Consider the following 27,928-nt stretch of genomic DNA (forward strand, 5'->3'; position numbering starts at 1 on the left):
CATACCAATCTTATAATCCTTACTTGTGCTCACACAATAAGATCCTCCATTATCTCCTGTTCACTGCTGTCTCTTTTCTCTCTCTCTTTCTCTCTCTCCTCTTTCCTCTCTCTCTCTCTCTTTCTCCCCCTTTTCTCTCTCTCTCATCTTTCTTTCCCTTTCTCCTCTTTTCTCTCTCTCTCTCTTTCTCTCCCTTTTCTTCTTTCTTTCTCTCTCTCTCTCTCTTTCTCCCCCTTTTCTTCTTTCTTTCTTTCTTTCTCTCTTTCTCCCCCTTTTCTTCTTTCTTTCTTTCTTTCTTTCTTTCTCTCTCTCTCTCTTTCTCCCCCTTTTCTTCTTTCTTTCTCTCTCTCTTTCTCCCCCTTTTCTTCTTTCTTTATCTCTCTTTCTCTCTCTCTCCCTTTTTTTCTTTCTTTCTCTCTCTCTCTTTATCTTTCTCCTCTATTTTCTCTCTCTCTTCATCTTTCTCCTCTCTTTTCTCTATCTCTCTTTATCTTTCTCCTCTATTTTCTCTCTCTCTTTATCTTTCTCCTCTTTTCTCTCTCTCTCTTTTTATCTTTCTCCTCTATTTCTCTCTCTCTTTAACTTTCACCTCTATTTTCTCTCTCTTTATCTTTCTCCTCTTTTCTCTTTCTCTCTCTCTTTATCTTTCTCCTCTCTTCTCTCTATCTCTCTCTTTATCTTTCTCCTCTTCTCTCTCTCTCTCTCTCTCTTTATCTTTCTCCTCTTTTCTCTCTCTCTTTATCTTTCTCCTCTTCCCTCTCTCTCTCTCTCTCTCTCTCTTTATCTTTCTCCTCTTTTCTCTCTCTCTTTATCTTTCTCCTCTTCTCTCTCTCTCTCTCTCTCTCTCTCTCTCTCTCTCTCTCTCTCTCTCTCTCTTTATCTTTCTCCTCTTTTCTCTCTCTCTTTATCTTTCTCCTCTCTTTCCTCTTTCTCTCTCTTTCTCTCTCTCTCTCCTTCCCCATCTCTCTCTCTCAGCTTCACTTTCCAAAAACAGCAATACAATAATATTTTTAATGCCACCAAAAAAGTGTACAAAGAAAAATGTCTCTATAATTCACTAAATTATCAGGAATTCTCTAAATTATGATTAGAATGGTGAGCTTATAATTCTATGTCAACTGAAAATCTGAGTATATTCAGAGTGCTAACTTTATGAAGTATTTCTGTTTTATCTATTCATCATACAATTTAAATTGTGCTAAACAAGAGGAATGATACGTGAGAGTAATACAATATACTCAGATAAAAAAAACAACTTTCTATTTGCTTCTGTTAATAAATTCTCTTATATCCTTTGTTGAAAAGCAGATAAGCAGGTGTAGGAGCCTATACTTGACTGGAGCAATATGTGGCAGCAGTTTTATGTTGACTGTTATACATTTGCAAGAACAGTAGGTGGCAGCAGTATTTCCAGTCATTTACTGTCCCAGAAATGTGCAAGCTACCTACCTAGATATCTCTTCAACAAAAAATATAATTTAAACAAAGTACATTTGATAACAGAAATAAATTGAAAACCTTAAAAATTGTCTGATTCCTGAAAGAACATTTTTTGGTTTCATGTCCCTTTAATTTTGACAATCACAAGAAGGGATAATCATAAAAACATAAGATGATAAAAAATATGCTTCATTCTCTTGGTATCCTTTGTTGAAAAAGCATATCTAGATAGGCTCAGGAGATTGGAGCTAGCTGCTGATTGGTGGCTGAATTTGTATTCCCATTTTCATTGGCTTACACATGTTTTCCGCTATCTCCCAGGAGTGCATTGCTTCTTCTTCAACAAAAGCTACCATGAGAATGAAGTAAAATAGATAAAAGAATTAAATTGTAAGTTGTTTAAAAACTTATAATTTATCTGAATCATGATTTATGTCCCTTTAAATAAATCTAAAGTACCAAATAAAGATATAAAATGTTTAATCAGGCATTATTCCTTTTCTTTAAAGTCCCCTATGATAGATTTCTGAACTTGTCAGGTCTCAAAGTTTTGAGAGAGAAAAAAAAAAGGTAAATCTTACTTTTGTGGACCAATAATATTCATGTTGAAAATCTCAAATGTTTTACTGACATAATCAGAAACCAACGATTCTTCTTGTTTCACTGAGCCAAGAATAAGATTTTCCATCTGAAGTCCAGGGAAAAGATCCACTTCCACCTGTAGGTAAAGTTCAGATTTTGCAAAGTAAATTCCATCTTCAATCACGTTTTTTTTTTTCTATAAATCCACAATCATGACCTTTTTGCCCCACTAGGGGATCAGTTATCTTTACAAGTAGAAGTATGTTTACTATAGTGAGTTCAGAATTTCTATTATTTTATGGTACCAGTTCATTATATAGATCAATATACTGAATTGTTTTTTCTTCTGTGTTTTTAACCAAACCCCTTCAACTCCTGCGTAAATGCTTGTTTTATTATTTCACTAACTGAGTAGTCTTTCTTATATTAAAGCATATGTATATTTTAAATTCTTCAGTCCTACTGTTTTTTTTTATACGGAGAGGTTAAATATTCTTTTACATCTTGTGGTTGGATCAGCGGCAATTTCTGCTCTGGACCAGCAGTGCACCACAGCTCCGGAGCGGCAATTCTACTGTGTATTTAACCCCTTTGCTGGGGGTTAAACACACAGTACTGTAGGGTCAAGAGTCTTATAGTGACATGCTCTAGTCTAGCGGATTAGAGCATGTAACTTTTTGACCATAATGTCCCTTTAAAAATTAAATTAGTCCATAAATGGCTAGATTACTAGTGAAGTACAGCTAATAGCACAATGTGCGTGATCTTGTTCTTGGTCTTGCAGTAAAATAAATGCAAAATCTGATATTACAAGTGGATGGTTACATTCCAATCCATGCCTCTGTTAAATGTAGCGCTTTTTGAGACCTAAAGTAACGCATTATCGCTTGCTAGTTTGCATATCAAAACATATGAAAATGCTATAGAAATAACGTTTTTATTTTTTAATAATAGGAAATCACAACTTCACAAGACTATTTGCATATGTTTAGTGCTCAAGCAATTTCCAACATGAATTTTACAGTGTGACCCCCATATCTCTATTATGTGGGGATTTAGTGCACCCATGCTATAGAACATGCAGATGTTAGTGTGTCCTAGACTATCATTTGATGGATAAAAGGCACTTTGGACTTGTAGTCTCGGCCGAAATGTCTAACAACAATAAAGCTGTGCACTTTCACTACTTCAGCATTTACCTGGCATACCCAACACTGTGATTGGTTAAAGCAGTGTAGCAACTCATTTACAACTTGCTTTTGATTTGCTAGAGAAAATCAGAAAAGATAAACATACCTAATAGGGATTCCAAAGGGTATCTACATGTACTGCTCTCAAACAGCATTCATTCACCAAAAGGTTGGTTTTAAATGCTTATAAAACATTGTTTGTGCAGCCTTCACAATGCAGTGCCTAGTTTCCGATATATATTTATGTATATGTCACTATAAATAGATACATCTATGTGTAAACTATACTGTTTAAATATAGGTGGCAGAAAAGCTCAAATGTGGCTTAGCACTGAGGTTTGAAAATGGCCTACCAGAGAAAGGGTTAACACAAATTTGTTAATAACAAGTTTTCCCTACAACTTACTTTTGGAAGTCCTTCCGCACTCTTTATAATTTCTTGAAAGCATTGCAGTATTAAATTCCAACACTCTTCCAGACTTGGCTCAAACACTATTTTGGGTTCTTCCACTTTGAGCTTGAGAATAAGGATTTGAGGCGTAAAGAATTGCATCTCATTATATGATTCTTCAAAATCATTTCCATCCTGATAAACACAGGGAAAAGTTTACTGTATTTGTACATTATCAATAAAGTTCACAGAAATCCAAGAAAGAGAAAGCAACATAAGAAATATAGGGTCTGCTACCGCCATTATAGAAACCTTATCCTGAAAGGCAGCATGTGCTTAAAATCACAGGCACAACAGCAGCCAATAATTCTCTGACCAAGGAAAACAACCAACCCTGGAGGTGATTTTCAGGCTTTATGAGACTCATCATTAAAGGGACAGTTTACTCAAAAATGTTCTCCCCTTTAATTTGTTCTCAATAATCCACTTTACCTGCTTGAGTGTATTCAATTGTTTATGTGTATTTCCTTTACCTTTATATTAGCATTTTAAATAGTTGATTAAGCCTGTGGAATCCCCACTGTGGTGACATTTTATCACTGGAATATTCACCTAGCTGTTATTAAAATCCCTTCCCCCAGGTACACCCTTCTCTCGGAACTAAAGACACTCCCAATAGCCTTTGACTGGCATTTGATAAACCACTCCCTATTGAATTGCGGTATAAAGAACTGGAACATTCTCTATCTTTCTCTTTTTCTTATCTTACTTATCCTGGAAAGATGGCTGATGGTGGACACCTTGAAGAATGTGGCTAAGTATATTCCTATGATTCTTTTAGCAGTATTGGACAAATTGGGGTTATTGTAGTAAAGTTGCACTGTATTCAATATTGGACTGTTTTGCTGTAAAATAGATGTGTATATGTATATACCTGTAAATATTTCTCTTATTATTAACATATATTGATTCCAAATAAACTGTTTGGGAACAATGGAGACCCTCTCATAGAGTTTATTTCACAACTTACTTGTATTGGTTTAGTGGTTAACTAAATTAGACTTATATTTTAGATTAATTAATAACCACACCACCTAATCTGAAAGTTTCTGGCTTTAGGTCCAAGCTATAGACAAGCTGTGTAAACACAGCCAGCAGAAGAAATTACACTCCCAGTGGGGTACAGAAGAGATAAGGTAATAAAAATATTAATTTTCCATTGTTCTTTGGTTCACGGACAGATATAAGATATATATGTACACATTGTGATAAAGTAATGAGATATGATTATACCTACAAGTTTAAACCATTTTATTAGATTGTGGCTTCAAAAACACAACATCAGCTATTTCATATATACAAATAAACCTTAAAAAGCAAATCTCATACATTTTATACTCTGCAAAATCATTTGTAAAAACAAGTATTGGAAACACATAAAGGGAAAAACTATTTTACAGTATACTGTCCCTTTAAATTGCAGCTGTATTTCTCTAGGAACAAAGGATTCTGGATTCCCTTTATAACTTTTAGGGTTACTATACCAAAGCAATCTGCTAAACGAAAATATACAAGGGATAAAAAACAGCTGCACCTCAATGATAGGCCCATAAAGCCCAAAACGTATATCTAGAAATTGGTTGTTTGCAGGAGAATTTCCTGGTATTTTATGCCTGGAGAATCTTTCAGGACAAGGTCTGATTGGTTTAATATGGGGTAATTTCTCCTCTTTGAAAGGCTTAGTGGCCTTAAAGGGACAGTCTATACAAAAATTATTATTGTTTATAAAGATAGATAACACCTTTACTGCCCATTCCCCAGCTTTGCACAACCAATATGGTTATATTAATATACTTTATAACATTAAACCTCTAAATTTCTGCCTGTTTATAGGCCACAACAGACAGCCTCTTATCACATGCTTTTTAATTTGCTTTTCACAATAGACTTTTTCAAACCAACCAAGTATTGAACAATGCATGAATTAAACATCTGCCTCTGCCGATACAATGATGAAGTTGTCCTATACGAGTATCATACCTGTAATTTGTATTACATTTTCTATAATAAAATACAGTTAATCTAGTTTCAGCTCTTCTGACCAGTCAGTGTATAGTTAGCACAAATGAGACGTTCACAGTAAATTACAATTTGATGTCTGTATTAATTTTTTTTTAACTGAACTGTTAAACACAAATTAAGGTGGCCTTTGACATGTATATTGTAGGCATAAACATATAGGGACTCAATTCAAGATATAAGCTCCAATACACAAGAGGGTGCCACACACAGATATTATTTGCAGCTCCATAGATTGGTTTCGTCATTTAAGCAATTCTAATTTACTGCATTAAAGCCATTGATCAAAAGCACTAAGGTTATATGTACAATATTTAAAGGTCGTTAAAAAGATTTTGCTTACAATTGGCTAAACATATGAATATGTGTTGTTGGCATTATCACACTTTAAGTTGACCTCATTGGCATTTTTAGTGACTCTCTGCAGACCTTCATGGCATGGCAAATGATTGCAACTGATGTATTATCATACATTATAAATATAAAATGTATGCTTACCTGATAAATTTCTTTCTTTCCGGATATGGAGAGTCCACAACGTCATTCAATTACTACTGGGAACCAATACCCAAGCTAGAGGACACAGAATGAACAGGGAGGGAGAACAAGACAGTCAGACCTAAACAAAAGGCACCACAGCTTGACAAACCTTTCTCCCAAAAGAGGTAAAAGTATCAAATTTGGAAAATTTGGAAAAAGTATGCAGAGAGGACCAAGTTGCAGCCTTTCAAATCTGTTCCACAAAAGCTTCATTTTTTTGAAAGCCGAAGAAGAGGAGACAGCCCTAATGGAATGAGCTGTAATTCTCTCAAGAGGCTGCTGTCCAGCAGTCTCATAAGAAAAACAAATTATATTTCTCAACTAGAGGGAAAGAGAAGTAGCAGTAGCCTTTTGACCCTTACGCTTTCCTGAGAAACAAACAGGGCAGAAGACTGGCGAAAATCCTTAGTCGCCTGTAGGTAGAATTTTAGAGCACGCACAACATCCAAGTTGTGCAACAGACGTTCTTTATGAGAAAGATTGGGACAGAGAGAAGGAACAACAATTTCTATCCGAAACCACTTTAGGAAGAAACCCCAATTTGGTACGAAGAACCGCCCTATCCGCATGAAAGATAAGGTAAGGCGAATCACACTGCAAAGCAGAGAGTTCCAAAACTCTCCGAGCAGAAGAGATAGCAATAAGAAACAAAACCTTCCAAGATAGCAACTTAATATCTATGGAATGCATTGGCTAAAACGGAGCCTGCTGCAAAACTTTAAAGAGATGGTAAACTATGACTACCTCGAATTAACAATCTGAATTGCAGTCCCAAAACAATGTGAGTTTAATTCATCATATACACATATTCACAGTATATATCTATATATTTATGATTATATATATAATTATTTTATATATTTATCGTCCTCCCGTAGATCGTCCTCCATTATTTTAGTCAGGTCACGTTTTTTTAGACAACCAATGATATACCAGGCCACTCGTCGACACACCCCTAACAAAATACGCCCTTCTAGACTTCTGCGCATGCCCTACATACAATGTATTGCGTACAGTTCTCTAACGCATGCGCAGAGAGAGGAACAAAGGTTGACATGCCAGTGCTGTGACGTGGAGAGGGGTGTTTCAGCGCTCTCGCCGGGATGAAGATAATACCAGGAAGTAATGCATGGGGAGGAGCAATGAGCGTTTCGACTCTGTGAGTAAAATATAAATTTGTTATACATAAGAACATCGTAATTTATAACATATATGGGCGAATTGTGTGATCAATACCTGCAGAATAAAAATTTGATGCTCAAGTAGTAAAAATTTACCATCACTTTAAGAACAAGATTAAGGCTCCATGGAGGAGCAACAGGTTTAAACACAGGCTTGATTCTGACAAAAAGATTGAACATCTGGCAGATCTGGCAGATCTGTCAGACGCTTGTGTAACAAAATATATAATGCAGAAATCTGACCTTTCAGAGAACTGACTGACAACTCTTTCTCCAGACCTTCCTGGAGAAAAGACAAAATTCTAGGAATCCTAACCCTACTCCAAGAGTAGCACTTAGATTCACAACAATAAAGGTATTTACGCCATACCTTTTTTTTTCTTCGAGTAACAGACTTGCGAGCCTGGATCATGGTCTCAATGACCGACTCAGAAAATCCACGCTTAGACAGAACTAAGCGTTCAATCTCCAAGTAGTCAGCTTCAGAGAAACGAGATTTGGATGGAGGAATGGACCCTGAGTTAGAAGGTCCTTCCTCAGAGGCAACCTCCAAGATGGCCGAGATTACATCTTTACTAGGTCTGCATACCAGATCCTGCAAGGCCATGCAGGAGCTATTAGAATTACCAATACTCTCTCCTGTTTGATACGAGCAAAAACTCGTGGAAGGAGCGCAAATGGAGGAAACAGGTATGCTACACCGAAATCCCAAGGAACCACCAGAGCATCTATCAGAGCAGCCTAGGATATCGACCTTGAAAGCTTGGCGTTCTGCCGAGACACTATCAGATCCAACTCTGGCACCCCCCATTTGAGGGTTAACCTTGAGAACACCACTGGATGGAGAGCCCACTCACCGGGATGAAATGTCTGTCTGCTCAGGAAATCTGCTTCCCAGTTGTCCACTCCAGGAATGTGGATGGCAGATAGACAACAATTGTGAGCTTCCGCCCACTGAATAATCTGTGCCACCTCCTTCATGGCTAAGGAACTCTGAGTTCCTCCCTGCTGGTTGATGTAAGCCTCTGAGTTGATGTTGTCTGACTGAAACCTGATAAACCGGATAAGGACAATTGAGGCCAAGGCATCAGAGCATTGTAAATTGCTCTCAATTTCAAGATGTTTATGGGGAGAGCAGACTCCTCCCGAGTCTATAGTCCCTGCACCTTTAACGAGTCCCAGACTGATCCCCAGCCTAGCAGGCTGGTGTCCGTGGTCACAATCACCCAGGAAGGTCTCCAGAAGCATGTGCCCTGAGATAGATGGTCCTGAGAAAGTCACCACGGGAGAGAGTCTCTTGTTGACTGGTCTAGATCTATCCTCTGAGACAGATCCGAATGGTCTCCGTTCCATTGTCTGAGTATGCATAATTGAAGAGCTCTCAAATAAAATCGAGCAAAGGGCATGAAGTCCATGGAAGCGACTATCAGACCAATTACCTCCATACATTGAGCCACTGATGGCCGAACAGTAGACTGTAGAGAGAGGCAAAAAGATTGGGAATCTATTATGGTCCCTAAGAAAACCACCCTTATAGCTGGAACAAGGGAACTCTTTTGCAGATTCACTTTCCAACCATGGGAACATAGAAAAGACAACAAGATCTCTGTATGAGAGTTTGCTTGTTGAAAAGATGGCGCCTGAAAAAATATGTCATCCAGGAATGGCGCCACTGCAATTCCCTGAGACCTGATCACTGCCAAGAGAGCCCCCAGAACCTTTGAGAAAATTCTGGGAGCTGTGGCAAGGCCAAACGGAAGAGCCACAAACTGAAAGTGTTTGTCTAGAAAGGCGGGCGAATCTCAGGAATTTGTGATGATCCCTGTGGATGGGAACATGAAGATACGCGTCCTTCAGGTCTATGGTCGTCATGAAGTGACCCTCTTGGACCAAAGGAATAATGGAACAAATGGTTTCTATTTTGAAGGACGGTACCCTGAAAAACTTGTTGAGGCACTTTAGGTCTAAAATGGGTTGAAAAGTTCCCTCTTTTTTTGGGCACCACGAACATATTCAAATAGAATCCTAGACCCTGTTCCCTTACTGGAACTGGAACAATCACTCCCAGGGAGGAAAGGTCCTGAACACAGTTCAAGAATGCCTCTCTTTTTACCTGGTCTGCAGATAATCTTGAGAGGCAGAATCTACCCCTGGGAGGGAAAGTTTTGAATACTATTTTGTAACCCTGAGATACTATGTCCACAGCCCAAGGATCTGGGACATCTCGTCTCCACGCTTAACAAAACAGGGAAAGTCTGCCCTCCACTTGATCCAATCCTGGACCGGGGGCCGACCCTTCATGCTGACTTAGACTCAGCTGATGGTTTCTTTGATTGCTTCCCCTTATTCCAAGACTGATTGGGCTTCCAAGAAGACTTGGACTGCTCCTGCTTGGAAGATGGAGAGGAAGACTTTTGACCTTTGAATCTACGAAAGGAACGAAAATTACTTTGACGTCCTTTGAGTCTGTTCTTGTCTAGCAGGAAGAAAAGACCCTCCCCCCCCCGTAATATCAGAAATTATTTCTGCCAGACCAGGTCCGAACAAGGTCTTACCCTTGTAAGGAAGCGCTAGAAGCTTGGACTTAGATGTAACATCAGCTGACCAAGATTTTAGCCACAATGCCCTGCGGGCTAGGACAGTGAAGCCAGACATCTTGGCTCCCAGTCTAATAATTTGCATGTTAGCATCAGAAATAAAGGAATTGGCTAGTTTGAGAGCCTTAATCCTATCTTGTTTCTCCTCCAACGGAGTCTCTACTAAATTCATTCAGACAAGGTGTTGCACCAAAAAGATGTCGCACTTGCTACTGTGGCAATACAAACTGCAGGTTGCCATTGAAGACCTTGATGAACATACATCTTCTTCAAATAAGCTTCCAGCTTTTTGTCCATGGGATCCTTAAAGGAGCAGCTATACTCTATAGGGATCATAGTTCTCTTAGCCAGAGTAGAAATAGCCCCTTCTACTTTAGGCACCGTGCACCAAGAATCTTTAATGGAGTCAGCAACAGGAAACATCTTTTTAAAGACGGGAGACGGGGAGAAAGGAATCCCTGGCTTCTCCCATTCCTGTAAAATAATCTCAATCACACGGTCTGGGACAGGAAAAATGAGGAAGAGGAAGGAACATCATAGTATTTATTAAGTTTACTAGACTTCTTAAGGTTGACAATGACAGAGGAGTCGTCCAAAGTAGCCAATACCTCCTTTAACAGTACACACAGGTGTTTATTGTTTACTTCTTCAGTATCAGATGAAGGAATAATACTGTCCGAATCTGAGATTTCACCCTCAGAGGCTACCGGTGTATCCTCCTCATCTGACTTATGAGGGAGGACAACCTGCGTAGCAGTAGGTGGAACAGGAACCTTACTATCTGAATTAAATTTTCTCTTGTGTTTTCCCAGCATAGGAAAAGCAGATAATGCCGCAGATACCACAGAAGATAACTGTGCAGCAATATCTGCAGGCAAATAAACTCCTCCAGGAGGCTGAGAGGAACTGCAGGGCACTGTATGTGACGCCATAGAGTCTTGGGGCATTTGAGGAGAAAGCTGTGGCATTGCCTGAACAGTATCATCCTAAGAGACATTGGGCTCAGTGAGCAACAATTTATCTTTAACTTGAAGTGTTCTAGCTAAGCATGCAGCACAGAATTGCATAAAAAAAACAATTTGTGCCTCTAGGCATAACAAGCATTTGTCAAAGGACACAGAGACTTCCATGTCCATAATACTAAACAAAAAATTCCCCAAATTGTAGCAATTTTTTAAATACACTGTCACTTTAAGAATTTTTAATACTACAGCCGCTTAACATTATGAAAAAAGTCTTTAAAATAATAAACCAATCAGGCCCCCTACACCTTAGACAGGCAGCAATGTGTTAGGAAACAAAGCAAGGACTATCTCACAACTTCCTAACTGCTTAAAAGCCACCACTACTCTATTGAAGAGATTGACGTGGACTTAGCTAAACCCAAATCCTTGCTTGCAGGGAAAAAAACCCAAAAAAGGAATTCATTTCTTCAGACACCAAACTTCCCCTCCTCCATTGACAGAGACAAAGAGAATGACTGGGGATTATAGGTAGGGGAGTGACACTTAAAAGCTTTGCTGTGGTGCTCTTTGCCTCCTCCTGCTGACCAGAAGTGATATTTCCACTAGTAATTGAATGACGTTGTGGACTCTCCATATCTTAGGAAAGAAATCATGTTAATGATATTAATTTTAGCTGTGTAGTTAAAGGGACAGTCAACACAAATGGTAAACTGCATGATTATAACCCTTCACATATAAGACAATTTTTGCAATGAAAATTGCAGCTTTATTTTGTCAAATGAGTATATTGTTTAATGTTTATTCTTTTCACTTATTTCCCTGTCCCTCAGAACAAAAGAACCCCTGCAAACCAATCACAAACTAATATTCAGATATAGTACAAACTCTGTTTGCACATGTGCAGACTGGGGTAGCCTGTCCTCTTGTATTCGCTTAAGGAGGTTTAGTACTGATTCAACTTAGTTAATATTGCAAACAATGATTTTCGTATCATGATTGTTGATGCAAAACTGATAATCCACCTTTTAAAAGCATGTGACACCACAGAAGTTTAGGGAGGGATGGAAAAGTAAACAAAAGCTCACATAAATTGCCTAAAAGTATTAACCCAAGCCTCCCTGGGAGAAAATGAAACAAACACATTTTTAGATGTATTTTACAACAAAAGGCTGCAAAATAAATAATGAATGTATATTGCAATGCTATTTCACTTGCAATAATGAAACATTTTATGCAATGTTGAAATGTCTAGTTTAATGGTACTTTAAGATCAACTGAGAGGGCAGGTGTTCTGTCGAGAACTTCAATCTGTCAAAAACTCCAATCTGACGTCACTTCCGGTATTTCCATACATCTGATTGGTCCATGTCCTGTGAGTGACAGGATTCACAACCAATCAGATAGGCCCTGTAATCACCTATCTTCGCTATCTATTTTGCCTCCGCCTGGGGGGTTCAAGGGGGGTGAAGCCCCCCTTGTAAACCTCATTCCCCAAGGTTTACTTAGGGTGTATGCCAAAGGGTCTGCGGTGGCCCCCCAGAGGCAAAACAGATATTAAATAAAAGAGTCACCGGAGGTGACGTCAGATTGGAGTTTTTGACGAATTGGAGTTCTCGACATAACAAAGGAAGTCAAGAGCTCCCTTAAAACAATTTAAATATGACAATGTATCAATCTTTTGACAAATATACAAGGAACAAGGAAATGTACATATTGGGGTGGAAAAAAACATCAATGGTTTACCAGTTGGGAAAAATATTACTATGCATTATTTTACTTAAATGACACATGCATTTATAAACACATACAACACACTTAACATTACATAGCACATTAAACACACACACTTTACTTTTTAAAAAAGGGTGTGAGTGGGGAAAGGTGCAATAAGAGGGCACAGAGGTGGTACGTGACAGAGGGAGAAACTGGGAGAGCGATAGAAAAATATCTGATAGAGAGAGAAATAGGAAGAGAGGGAATTAAAAGAGAGGAGTGAATCTGAGGATAGAGTAAGCAAGAATGAAGTATGAGTGTAAGGCAAGTGAGTGTGAGTGAAAGTGGAATAGGAGAAGGTGAGAAAGCAAATAGTGTAGTCTAAAAAAGCAAAATACCATTAGTCAAGGCTACAAGTACTCTTCACAACTTAAATGACAAATATATGTTCTCCAAATTTAACAATGAAAAAAAAAAAAAAAAGTTAGAGTTTTTAAAACAATACTTAAAGGGACACTGAACCCAATTTTTTTCTTTTATTATTCAGATAGAGCAGCAATGTTAAGCAACTTTCTAATTTACTCATATTATCAATTTTTCTTTGTTCTCTTTGTATCTTTATTTGAAAAACAGGGATGTAAAGCGCTATATTTAGCCACCAATCAGCAAGCGATACCCAGGTGCTGAACCAAAGATGGGCTGGCTCGTAAGCTTTACATTCCTGCTTTTTCAAATAAAGATACCAAGAGAACGAAGACAAAATGATAATAGGAGTAAATTAGAAAGTTGCTTAAAATTGTTGCTCTATCTGAATCATGTAAGAAAAAAATTGGGTTCAGTATCTCTTTAAAGGGACATTAAACACTTTGAGATGGTAATATAAAATGATAAATTGTATATATAAAACAGCTCTGCAATATACTTTCATTATTTATTTTGTCCTCTTTGCCTGTAATTCCATTCTGAAATTGTGAGCTTTTCAGTTCCTGTTAGAAATGGAAGTGCAGAACACTGTTAAATCCAGCACAACCATTGGCTGCACACTCTAATGACCTATGCATAACTGTCCCTAATTGGCCACAGCAGAGAAGGTAACACAAGTTACAACATGGCAGCTCCCAGTGTTTTATAGACACTAAAACTTTACACTTATTTTGTCACTTTTTAAACAACTAATGAAACTTTAAAAAATACATCTACATGTTAGTCATGGACTAATCTTTTCTTTGAATGCATCATTCTATCTAGCATGTATTTAGTGTTTAATGTCCCTTTAAGTTGAGTGTTAGCTGTACCAAAAATACATTGTAAATTTATACTAGAAATCATATGCTGTACTGTATGTAGTGTCTGTCCAACAAAAGGTTGCATTTTCTATGATTGTAAATATTCTGTAAACAAAAAAAAAAAATGGGTCTTGTAGCTAAGTTAGCTCAGAAATGGTGGTGGTTCTCCAATAGAAATTATCTTCAATGAGTGAGAAATGCTGACGAAAAACAAAATATACAAGATTGCCTTCTATTTATTTTTTTTCTGTTCAAAGAACAAGCTAGCAATAAAGACGTGTTAAACTTGCCAAAATAATTGCTTGAAGAGAATCTGCTGAATTTGAATATCTCTTTTAAATTGCCCCATGCAAACTACCAAGGACGTTAACACAACACAAAGGCGCTTGCAATTCATGAAATAATTCAATATTTTCAAATGGCCTATAATGGCTTTGAATATGAACACCCAAGAAAAAGCCAAAGTATGCAAAATAATTCACATGGCTCTTCTGACAGACTGGAATTTCGTCCATAGAGGGATAGCAAAGTTTGCATAAAGTAATCTTTTATAATTTGATAACCATTATCATTTGATGGAGCCTTTCTAAGAGCTAGCCCTATTGTCACAAAGACACCTTACCTTGTGTATACTGAAGAAAGAAAGGAGATCTTGCAGCGAATTGATGACCATTCTACGCAGTTGTAAAGACATAAGTGCTCCAACACAGGAAAAAAACTCCTGCACCAGCAGCGTTGAATCATTGTCATTTTGGGGAACTAAATGAATCCATTTATCTTTTTCAGCTATAAAACGTTTAGCACAATTTGGAATCCATCTGAAATGACCAAAACAGAGTCTAAGTAACAAACTTATACACGTCATTGCTAACACTGCGCTTATTCCCACATATGAATAGATTTAATTAGTTGTATTATATTAAATTACTTTTTGATACAGGAAGTACCTTACAAAGCACAACATAAACTGCATACCAGGATTTACTTAAAAATACATTGTACTCAGATATGTTTGGCTAAAACTTTGTATTTTCAAATGTATTCTTTTTAAATCGCTTTTCATGTGCATGCTAAGAGGCCTATTTATCAAAGGTCTGTCGGGCCTGATCCGACAGTGTGTACCTGATCCGACAGACCTCGCTGAATGCGGAGAGCAATATGCTCTCCGTATTCAGCATTGCAGAATACGCCGCCCCTGCAGATTTGCGACCAATCGGCCGCCAGCAGGGGGGTGTCAATCAACCCGATCGTACTCGATCGGGTTGAATTGTGACGATGTCTGTCCGCCTGCTCAGAGCAAACGGACAGGGTTATGGAGCAGCGGTCTTTAGACCGTTGCTTCATAACTGCTGTTTTTGGCGAGCCTGCAAACACGGGCCCTCAAGTTCCATTCAGAGCTTGATAAATGGGCCTCATAATCTACTTTTCCTTGTCAGACTTTTCTCTACAAGCCAGTGAGCACAAATCACAGGTTATGTAATACACAATGTCTCGTACGTTAATTTCCATGTTTTCCTCACATTCAATAAAGAAAAAAATAATCTAAAGCGATATTAACCAGTGCTCCTTTAGTAAAAACAAATATGTTAAATCAAATCAAACATAAAAAGAAACAGATTGTGTTTTCTTGCAAAATGAGCACTTTGAAATTGACAGTGTAGCCCTTTCCCTTGGGAAATAAGATAGCTGACATGTCTATTAACTAAGGTTGCATTCTGACTCTTCTGAGCATGGGCAAATCTGACTCGCCGTTTACCTAGTATTCACCTAATACTAAACCAGCTAATGTTACTCTAGAAGTTTTATATCAAGCTAGATAAGTTTCCTTTAGAGACCCCAGCCCCCTTGTAGGGCTGTGACCTGAAGTAATGTACACTGCATAAATTAAGTTAAAAAAATGAAAGAAATAAAAGGTAAAATCCATTTAAAATGATGAATAATACATATTGCAAAGCACTGCTTAACGCTTTTTTATTACAACAATGAAACAGTTTTTTTTTATCCATTTAACCTTACATAGTTCAGGTAGACATCTTAAGGAGACTTTATAATTCAATTCTGTTATCCAATTAACTTAGCTCTCTTGGTATCCATTGTTGAAAAACATATCTAGGTAGGCTCAGGAGCAGCAACACACTAATGAGAGCTAACAGTTTGATGATTGATGATTACATACATAATCATTTTCTCAATGGCTGTCTTCAGCTAGGTCCCAATAGTGCAATGCACCTTTGGAGTTGTTTTTATCTATGTGTTTAACACTTTTGCAGGAGTTAAACACAGTTATATGCAATCAATTGTGCAATAATAAAACACATTCTAGCATTTTTTTTGCACTTCTATGCACCTTAAATAAACCTGGGAAAAGGGTATTATTGAGAACAATGGTTAAAGGGACATAAAAGTAAAATAGGCCATGAATTGGTGTAATCCAAGGATTGTATATTTAAAGGGACAGTCTAGTCAAAATGAAACTTTCATGATTCCGATAGGGCATGTCATTTTAAAGAACTTTCCAATTGACTTTTATCATTAAATCTGCTTTGTTCCCTTGGTGGTAATTTTGAAAAGCTAGACCTAGGTAGGTTCAAAATGATTTCTAAACCGTTAAAAGCAGCCTCTTAGCTCAGAGCATTTTGAAAGTTTTTTACAGTTAGACAGTACTAGTTCATGTGTGTCATATAGATAACATTGTGCTCACTCCCTGGAGTTATTTAGGAGTCTGCATTGATTGGCTAAACTGCAAGTCTGTCAAAAGCACTGAGATAAGGGGGCAGTCTGCAGAGGCTTAGATACAAGGTAATCACAGAGGTAAAAAGTGTGTTACTATAACAGTGTTGGTTATGCAAAACTGGGGAATGGGTAATAAAGGTATTATCTATCTTTTTAAACAATAAAAATTCTGATGTAGACAGCCCCTTTAAAAAAACGGTGTGCCTAATGCGCTCTCAGTATCTCCCCTTGAATTGCTATAGTGAATACGCTAAGCGGATGCAAGAGGGAAGGAGAAGAAGAAATGAACTATAGGTTTTATAAGGATAGTGAATTAAAAATATATAAAATAACATAGGAATAAAAATACAGATACTGGGTTCCATTTGCTATTGGTTAGGCAGACATGATTCGGTCTGCCAGACCTCGCTGCTGCATTTATCGTTGCACAAGCATTGCACCTGCCTGACAGTAGGCCCGCCCACTAGTAGGGGCTGGCAATTATCCCGATCGGGAGGATTTAAATCCACCACATTTTAGGTGGCAGACAGGTTAAGGAGCAGTGGTCCTAAAGGTACAGAAGTCAAAATTAAACTCGCATGAGTCAGATAGAGCAGAAATTTTAAAACAACTTTCCAATTTACTTTCTTTAACAAAATGCGCACAGTCTCTTTATATTTACTTTTTGAGTCACCAGTTCCTACTGAGCATGTGCAAGAATTCAGAGTATATGTATTTGTGATTGGCTGATGGTTATCACATGATGCAGGAGTGGAAATATACATAACTTTGAAACTTGTCAGAAATAAATCTACTACTCATTTTAAGTTCAGACTAAGTGCTATTGCATTGTCTTGTTATCATGCATGTGTTGATTATGCATATCTACTGTATTTAATGGTCCTATGGGCCTCCGAAGCAGAAATTGCTGCTTGGTCAAGGGAGCGCACTGGCATCTTAAACATGCAAAGTGTGTAGCCTTGAAAAAAAATATCCACAATGCAAGAGAGTATACTTACTGACATAACAATGAATTGGAGTTACAATGAAATAGACCCAAATCTTGTGCAACTATTAATAGTAAACAATACCTCTTTTCTGAGAAATAAAAAGTGTCTATGAAATACCATATGTGACAATGTTAAAAAAAATGTAACCCCAATTGGTCTACAAATAAAAGTCAGAAAGACAAATAATAAATGTAAAATAGTGAACCTCATAATGACCTAGATTACAAGTTGTGCGCAAAACCCGGTGCGTAAATAACACTAAACATTTAGCGGTACCGCACTTTTCATAGCGCTGCCATTACAAGTTACAAAAAATCTTTCTTGTGTTGTGCGGTATGGTGTGTTAAGCTCCATACCACACAAAAGCCAAGTCCTGACTTGATGTGCTCGTGCACGTATCCCCCCCATAGACATCGATGAAGAAAAAGTGTTAGAAAAAACTAACACCTGCGATTGCGGAATGGCGATCGCTATAACGCATTCCCCAATTATGTCTATGGAGACAAGAAAGTTTGTTATAAATCTAACACCCTAACATAAACCCCTAGTCTAAATACCCCTAATCCTCCCCCCCGACATTGCCAAAACTAAATAAAGCTATTAACGCCTAAACCGCCGCCCCCGACATTGCTAACACTAAATAAACCTATTAACCCCTAATGCGCCGCCCACCCGCATCACCAACACTAAATAAACCTATTAACCCCTAATCTGCCGCCCACCTGCATCGCCAACACTACTATAAACCTATAAACCCCTGTCGCCCACCCGCATCGCTAACATCTAAATAAAATTATTAACCCCTAAACCGCCAAACACCCACATTGCAACTACCGAAATTTAAATTAAACTTACAATATAACTACCTTCAAATAAATGAAAACTTACCATTGAAATAAAAAAAAACTAAACTTAAACTACAAATAAACCTAACATTACTATTTAAAAAAAAAAAAAAAAAAAAATACCAAAAATAAAAAAACCTAAATTACAAAATTAAAAAATCCTAACACTACAGAAAAAATAAAAAACCTAACATTACAAAAAATAACAAAGGGCTCCATGTACTAAGCAGTCAGCGAGCTACCCGCAAAAAATATTGCGTCAAAACTCGCAAACTGATATGTACAAAGTCGTCAACTATGTTCAAACCCGCATATTTAAAATTGCGAGCGTACTTATCCGCCAAACCTCGCTACCTCTCCATTTTTCACTGTAATTAGACACATTTGACCACCAAGTCGCCATAAACTAATGTACTAAAAAATCTATTTGTCCGTTTGCTACAATTTCCGCTCCCAACTCGTTATTTTTGCCTCGCCACCTTTTAGGTAGCGGGCAAGGTACAAAAGCATAGGAAAGTCAATGTTGACGCCAGTCTAGACATACAGGGAGTGCAGAATTATTAGGCAAATTAGTATTTTGACCACATCATCCTCTTTATGCATGTTGTCTTACTCCAAGATGTATAGGCTCGAAAGCCTACTACCAATTAAGCATATTAGGTGATGTGCATCTCTGTAATGAGAAGGGGTGTGGTCTAATGACATCAACACCCTATATCAGGTGTGCATAATTATTAGGCAACTTCCATTCCTTTGGCAAAATGGGTCAAAAGAAGGACTTGACAGGCTCAGAAAAGTCAAAAATAGTGAGATATCTTGCAGAGGGATGCAGCACTCTTAAAATTGCAAAGCTTCTGAAGCGTGATCATCGAACAATCAAGCGTTTCATTCAAAATAGTCAACAGGGTCGCAAGAAGCGTGTGGAAAAACCAAGGCGCAGAATAACTGCCCATGAACTGAGAAAAGTCAAGCGTGCAGCTGCCAAGATGCCACTTGCCACCAGTTTGGCCATATTTCAGAGCTGCAACATCACTGGAGTGCCCAAAAGCACAAGGTGTGCAATACTCAGAGACATGGCCAAGGTAAGAAAGGCTGAAAGACGACCACCACTGAACAAGAGACACAAGCTGAAACGTCAAGACTGGGCCAAGAAATATCTCAAGACTGATTTTTCTAAGGTTTTATGGACTGATGAAATGAGAGTGAGTCTTGATGGGCCAGATGGATGGGCCCGTGGCTGGATTGGTAAAGGGCAGAGAGCTCCAGTCCGACTCAGACGCCAGCAAGGTGGAGGTGGAGTACTGGTTTGGGCTAGTATCATCAAAGATGAGCTTGTGGGGCCTTTTCGGGTTGAGGATGAAGTCAAGCTCAACTCCCAGTCCTACTGCCAGTTTCTGGAAGACACCTTCTTCAAGCAGTGGTACAGGAAGAAGTCTGCATCCTTCAAGAAAAACATGATTTTCATGCAGGACAATGCTCCATCACACGCGTCCAAGTACTCCACAGCGTGGCTGGCAAGAAAGGGTATAAAAGAAGAAAATCTAATGACATGGCCTCCTTGTTCACCTGATCTGAACCCCATTGAGAACCTGTGGCCCATCATCAAATGTGAGATTTACAAGGAGGGAAAACAGTACACCTCTCTGAACAGTGTCTGGGAGGCTGTGGTTGCTGCTGCACGCAATGTTGATGGTGAACAGATCAAAACACTGACAGAATCCATGGATGGCAGGCTTTTGAGTGTCCTTGCAAAGAAAGGTGGCTATATTGGTCACTGATTTGTTTTTGTTTTGTTTTTGAATGTCAGAAATGTATATTTGTGAATGTTGAGATGTTATATTGGTTTCACTGGTAAAAATAAATAATTGAAATGGGTATATATTTGTTTTTTGTTAAGTTGCCTAATAATTATGCACAGTAATAGTCACCTGCACACACAGATATCCCCCTAAAATAGCTATAACTAAAAACAAACTAAAAACTACTTCCAAAACTATTCAGCTTTGATATTAATGAGTTTTTTGGGTTCATTGAGAACATGGTTGTTGTTCAATAATAAAATTAATCCTCAAAAATACAACTTGCCTAATAATTCTGCACTCCCTGTATATAAAAGGCAGTAATATCAGCATTGTACTTACATTCTTGATTTCAGAAGCTATGGAGACACTTCTGTATTTGTTTATTCTCCGTGTGATGCAAATCCGGCCTAAAAGACAGAATACTGGAAATGTCGCTAATCAATTGGTTAGGAGAAGGAGAGTTCGTGTCCCCGTGTATTCCTTCCACGGGTTGGTTTGCACTGCCTTTCTGACCGAGAGATCATACAAAGATTCCGGCTTGATCGTGAATCCATATTAAACCTGTATCGAGAGATTGAAGATTATTTGGAGCCGATGACGGCTCGTTCACGAGCTATTCCGGGACTATTGAAACTATTAGCTGCATTGCATTTTATGGCAACAGAATCCTTTCAGGCAGTTTCTAGCGTCATTATTGGAATGAGTCAATCTGCTTTTTCACACCACTTATCAAAAGTCATAGGGGCTATGATGGTTATTTTTCCTCGATATATTTGTTTGCCATCTACCCCAGAAGAATGGCAATCTATAAAGTCAAATTTCAGTAGGATGGCTGGGATGCCCAATGTCCTAGGGGCCATAGACTGTACCCATGTTGCTGTAAGACCACTTCAAGCTCGTGAGGAGATCTATAGGAATAGAAAGCATTTCCATTCCTTGAATGTTCAGATGGTCTGTGACCCCAACATGAGGATAATCAGTGTCCGTTCAAACTACCCAGGCTCATGTCATGATTCTTACATCTTAAGGCAGACTGGCTTATACCGGAAGTTCGAGGACAGAGATATGCCTGAAGGATGGCTTCTATGTAAGCATAACTGGCGTCTAATTTGTCGTTTTTAATTTCCATGTACATTAATTGCGCCAAATTTGTCGACTGTAATTAAAGTGTAAAGTATTGTATATTTTTAATTTGTATCGTATTAGTTCTCAATCTTAATAATTATTTTTATATTAATATTTATATTTCTTTTATGTCCTATTAGGAGATGGAGGGTACTCATGTACAGAATGGCTATTGACTCCCTATAACAACTCACAGACCAGAAATCAAGTATGTTTCAATGAAGCACATCGATCTACCAGGGGGATAATTGAGAGGACTTTCGGTCTTTTGAAAATGCGGTTTCGATGTCTTGATCGTTCTGGCGGCGCTATGCAGTATGCACCTGAGAAAGTCACGACTACTATGAAGTTTCTGACACCTTGCATGTCACATGTTAATAATTGGCCATACAATTCTACTGACATTTAAGTACATTAGCTTAGTCGTGGCGAGCGAGGCGTCAAATGTATCAATAATCCGCCACTGCTCTCGGCGGGCTAGACGTGTCTATTTATGGGTGGATTATTAGTACATAGTGACAGCGGACACCATTTCGCCCGTGGCGAGTAACGGCGAGTTTATCCGCGTCTACAATGTCGGATTAATTGACGGCTTAGTACACGGAGCCCAAAGTCTAAAATTTGCGAAAAATAAAAAAATTCTAAGATTAAAAAATATAGGAAGGGAATTATCCAAAATAAAAAAGTAAACCTAATCTAATACCCCTATAAAAAAAGCCACCCTAAAATAAAAACACCTCCTAATCTAACAATTAACTACCAATAGCCCTTAAAAGGTCCGTTTGTAGGGCATTGCCATATGTTTAACAGCTCTTTTACATACAAAACTACAAATTACCCCCTAACAATACAAGGCACCACCCACCCAACCCCCCAAAATAAAAAAGACCTAACTCTAAAAAAAACAAGCTACCCAGTATTTGTATGGGCATTGCCCATAAAAAAACAAAAAAAGCACTAATCTTAAAAAAAAAACACCCCAAAAAACAAACAAAAAACTAATACTGACCCCGAAATATGCAAAAAGGCAGCAGCACAAGTAATAAAGTCTTTATTTAGGACAAGAGAAAAGAAAAACACAACATTTCGGGGCTCACCCCTTAATCATACACATGATTAAGGGGTGAGCCCAGAAACGTTGTGTTTTTCTTTTCTCTTTTTGGAATCTTGGGAACAGTCCCTACAGCAGGCACAGTGTGTTGTGCTAGTTGTGCTGGACTCCTGCCCTTTTCTATAACTAACCCCCGAAATAGGTACTCACCATTCCCGAAGTCTGGCGGTCTTCTTCCAGACAGCCCCATCTTCATCCAGCGCGGGCCATCTTCTTTCTTCATCCCGGTGGCGCGGAGCGAAGGGGGCGCGGAGCGGAGCAGGAACAGTGCCCGCGCAGACATCCATCATGGAGTATCCTCTTCATGCGATCGTCCGCCGCACAATGAAGATTAAATGCAACGGAACAGTTTTATATTGGGGTACATTTCATTGCTATTGGCTGAAATATTCAAATCAGCCAATAGGATGAGAGTTGCGTAAATCCTATAGGCTGATTTGAATATTTTAGCCAATGGGAATGCAAGGTACCCCAATATAAAATGGGTACCTTGAATTCAATCTTCAGTGTGCAGTGGACGATCGCATGAAGAGGACCCTACACGTCAGATGTATGCACAGCCGCCGTTCCAACTCCGCACCACTGGGATGAAGTGTAATGAATTAATTCACTGTATCAATTCAATCCTTTGTATGGATCACAACTGTGGATGATAGGTTTTGTATCACTTAGCTGTAAATTAACATATGGATAAATGTTAATTTTAGGGCACAAAGTGAGTTTATATTGAATTCACAAACTTGGATTAATCTGTGAATAGGTGAAGAATCTCTCACTATGTTTATACTTGCAAATAATAAAGTATAAATTTCCACACTGGAAAAATAGCAATGAAGATTTTATGCTGGTAATATAATTCTAAGTACAGCCAAAATGTTTAGGAAACCACTGAGACCACACTACCTGCATATAGAGATTAGCAGGAAAATGTTCTGTAGCAGCAGAGTGTGTGAATCAGTGAGACAGGCTGAGACAGAATGGTAGAACAGCTGATATGAAATCTGCTTGTAAGCTGAGCCGTCTGGAATAGTTGTGATGTCACTGCTTAGGAATGTCTTGCTGTGAGCAGCTCCGTGTTTGCTGAAACTTGCAATGCAGACTGGCAGTTGAATTAGAGGTAAACAGTTTACCGGGAATTGTAACAGTATCAATCTTGCAAATTGTGACAAGCAGGTCACGCTGTTGTAGTGTCAATAAATCACTTGATAAACTTCAGCAGTAGCGGAGCAGAAGTAGCAAGTTCTGCCTAGGCAGAAAGCAATCCAGTTTCCTTGTAGAAATTCAGGTTAAAGATTTAGGAATAAACTTTCTTAGGTTTGAAATAGCTGGAGCACAAAACATGTGCAGGGAGCTCAGTTAGGTTGATTTCTTAATCACTAAGCACCTGGCTGGCCTCAAGAGTAACTTTAAATAGGGTAAGGGGTTGGCCTGAGTTTGTAAAGGTGGTATAGAGAGATTACAGCCTTTCTGTAAAGGTGGAACAGAATTCCTGACAGAATGCCCCCTTCAGGCATGCCGTCCCACGGCTTGCATGCGTGGTCTTTCGGGATTCCGTCGATGGAACTGAGAGATAAGTCTTGGGGCATTGACATGGTTAACGGGTTCCCATGTGTCCTCGTCAGAGGAATATCCTTTCCACCTAACCAGGTACTGAAGTTGACCCCTGTTGATGCGTGAGTCTAGTATGTTTCCTACTTCATAAATATTATCCTCTAGAATTTGTGTTTTTGGAGGTAATACTTGGGTGCTGTTAATAGCTGCTGGTTTTAGTGAGGATACATGAAAAGTGGGATGTATACTTAAAGATGAGGGTAAGCGAAGGGTTATAGCATTTTGATTGACGACTTTAATAATCTGGAAGGGTCCAACAAACAGAGTAGCTAACTTCTTACTGGGAAGTTGTAGTTTTAGATTTTTCGTGGAAAGCCAGGCCCAATCTCCTATGGAATATTGTGGAGAAGGTCTTCGTCTGAGGTCGTAGTACTTCTTTTGTACAGCTTGAGCTGTCTGGAGGTTTTCTTGGAGTAACTTCCAATTCTCGTGTAAATGGTCAGCTAAATCTTCAACGTTTGGGTTACAACAGGATTCCGTTGTTGTTAAGACCATCTTTGGGTGAAATGCGTAATTTGCGTAGAAAGGTGTCATTTTACTAGAGGAGTTAAGGGAGTTGTTGTAAGCAAATTCAGCTAGAGAGAGGTATTTATTCCAATCCCCCTGATGGTAGGCACAGTAACACCTCAAGTACTATTCAAGCCACTGGTTTAATCGTTCAGTTTGGCCATTAGTCTGGGGGTGGTAAGCAGTACTATAACGATGGTCGATTTGGAGTTTCTGGCATAAGTTTCTCCAAAAACGAGAGGTGAACTGCGTGCCTCTATCGGTGGTGAGAATCTCTGGAATTCCATGGTACTTTACTACATTATCAATGAATAACTGAGCTGTTTCGGCTGAGGTTGGGAGTTTGTGGTGGGGTACAAAATGAGCCATTTTAGTGAGGAGGTCAATTATAACCAAGACTGTATTCATTCCGGCGGAAGTAGGTAATTCAACAATGAAGTCTAGGCCTAAGTGAGTCCAAGGTCTTCCAGGGACTGGTATTGGCATGAGTAATCCATATGGGGGTCTTTTTTTCGGATTTTGATGTAATACATCTAGTACAAGCCTGTACATAGAGGCGAATCTCCGGAGCCATTCCTGGCCACCAGTAAGCCCTACTTATTAGCTCTTGAGTTCTCTGGATCCCAGGGTGTCCAGAGAGAGGAGTATCATGATGTTCTCTAATGATGTATTGTCTTAAAGTAGTCGGAACATACAACTTATTTTCTTTGTAGTAGAGACCATCCGATCCTATACGTAGATCAGGTGGAAGTTCCTGTTCAGTTTGCAAGGCTTTTTTAAACTTGGAAGCTGTGGTGGTAATGCTTCCAATGTATGAGTCGTGTGGAATTATAGCCGAAGGGGTTTCGCTACAATCGGGTTTAGGGTCTCTACGGGATAAAGCATCTGCCTTACCATTACGAGAGGCTGGCCTATATACTATCTGAAATAGGAATCTACTGAAATAGAGACTCCACCTAACTTGTCTTGAGGAAAGAGTCTTATTCCTTTGTAAATATTCCAAATTTCTATGGTCTGTATACACTATTATTGGTAGTTGAGTTCCTTCTAGTAGATGTCTCCAAGTCTCGAAAGCTCTTTTGATGGAGAGAAGTTCCTTTTCGCCTATGGGGTAGTTTCTTTCGGCGGGGGACATCATCTTGGAAAAGAAGGCTATCGGATGTAATGGATGCATTAGGCTTTTTCTCTGAGAAAGAACTGCTCCCAAAGCATAATCAGATGAGTCTACTTCGAGGAAGTATTGGAGATCAGGATTGGGGTGATGTAAAATGGGTGCTGATGTAAAAGAGGATTTCAGATATTCAAATGCTTCTGCTGCCTTTTCATTCCAAAGAAATCTGGAAGTGCAACCAGTAAGCGAGGTCAATGGTTTAGCTATACCAGAATACCCTTTAATGAATTTTCGGTAGTAATTACTAAACCCTAAAAACCGCTGTAGATCCTTGCGGCTTTGTGGGGTAGGCCAGCTCTTTACCGCTTCTACTTTGTCTTGTTGCATTTGAATACCCTCGGATGAGATATTGTATCCCAAGAAGGAGATCTTTTCAGCATGGAATATACATTTTTCGGCCTTGGCATATAATCGATGTATTTGAAGTCTGGATAGAACCCAGCTGACGTGTTTGATATGGTCTTGTAAATTCTGGGAATAAATGAGAATGTCATCCAGATAGACCACTACACATATGTCAAGGAGATCCCTGAAAACATCATTGATGTAATGCTGAAAAGTTGCAGGAGCATTACATAATCCAAATGGCATAACCAGGTATTCGTATAGGCCATATCTCGTTCTAAACGCAGTTAACCATTCATCTCCCTCTCTTATGCGAATGAGGTTGTAGGCCCCCCTGAGGTCCAATTTGGTGAATATCTTAGCTTGATGGAGTCGCTCAATAAGTTCAGGAATTAAGGGGAGTGGATACCTGTTTTTAACGGTAACTTTATTGAGCTCTCTATAATCAATGATCGGACGTAGTGATTTATCTTTGTTTCTAACAAAGAACATACCAGCTGCCGCAGGAGACACGGACGGCCTGATGAACCCTTTTTTTAAGTTTTCGTCTAAATAGCCTTTTAAATGTGCTAATTCAGGTTGGCTTAGAGGGTAGAGATGACCATGTGGTATTACTTAACCAGGTTTCAGATCTATAGGGCAGTCATAGCTACGGTGTGGAGGTAGTGTTTCTGCCTCCCTCTTACTAAATACTTCGGTATATTGTGAATATACTTCAGGTATATCTGTAGTTTGTTCAGCTATGTGGATGGTATGTGTTGAATGGTAACAATTTGTTTTACAATGAGAGGAGTTCAAAGTGACTTTTAGGGTTTTCCAATCTATGGAGGGTTCATGGAGGCGTATCCACTGAATACCTAGAACGATTGGAAAAAGAGGAGAAGGTAAAACATCAAATGACATGTATTCAAAATGGCAGTTTTGAGTGGTAACCATTAAAGGAACCGTGTGGTGTGTTATCGGACCGCTAGCTATGTATGTACCATCCACAACACGAATGGAGACAGGAGAGCTTTTTTTTTCAAGTGGTATTTTATTTGCCTTAACAACCTCTATGTCTATATAATTCCCATGTGCCCCAGTGTCGAGAATGGCCTCAGAAGATAGGCGTCTACGGTCCCACTGCAAAGAGAGAGAGATGAAACAATAATTAGGTTTGTTCTGCTGTGAGGTAGTACAATTGGTTAGCAGACACTTACTTTTCTTGTTTTTCAGAAGAATGGGGCAGTCCTTGACTGAATGTGCTGGACTAGCACAATAAAGACACAACGAGAGAGTTTTTCTTCTTTGCTTTTCCTCAGTAGACAGAGGACCCCTCAAGAGCCCTATCTCCATTGGTTCCTGAGATGTCCCACCACTGCCTACGGGTACTGCGGAAGTGGGGGTCTTACGATAAGTAGGTTCTGGACCATGGCGTTCAGACTTCCTCTCCCTTAGGCGCCTGTCTATTTGCATAGATAATCTCATCAATGCTTCCAATGTGTCAGGTAGCTCCACTCTGGCAAGCTCATCTTTAACACTATCAGAGAGTCCCAGCCGGAATTGATTTTTCAAGGCTACCCTGTTCCATTGAGAGTCCGTTGAATACTGTTTGAACTCAGTAATATACTGTTCAACTGGTTTCGTACCCTGTTTGAGGGCTCTCATCTTTGTTTCTGCTGTAATCTGTGAATTTGTATCAAGGTATAGCTCATCCATGGCCTGAAGAAAGTCTGGGAGAGAGAA

The 27,928-nt window shown here is 38.9% G+C and overlaps 1 protein-coding gene across 1 annotated transcript in view; it reads right to left on the bottom strand.

Annotated features, from left to right (window-relative positions):
- Positions 1-27,928, bottom strand: part of DNAH3 (dynein axonemal heavy chain 3) — a 611,780-nt gene that overhangs the window by 479,113 nt on the left and 104,739 nt on the right. Inside the window, exons 9-11 of the mRNA XM_053694256.1 lie at positions 14,587-14,782; positions 3,619-3,798; positions 2,022-2,158 (exon numbers count right to left, since the gene is read on the bottom strand). Of these exons, the coding sequence (XP_053550231.1) occupies positions 2,022-2,158; positions 3,619-3,798; positions 14,587-14,782 (513 nt within the window). The remainder of the gene's footprint in view (positions 1-2,021; positions 2,159-3,618; positions 3,799-14,586; positions 14,783-27,928) is intronic.

This window comes from Bombina bombina, chromosome 11 (assembly GCF_027579735.1).
Source record: "Bombina bombina isolate aBomBom1 chromosome 11, aBomBom1.pri, whole genome shotgun sequence".
NCBI classification, from domain to species: Eukaryota; Metazoa; Chordata; class Amphibia; order Anura; family Bombinatoridae; genus Bombina; species Bombina bombina.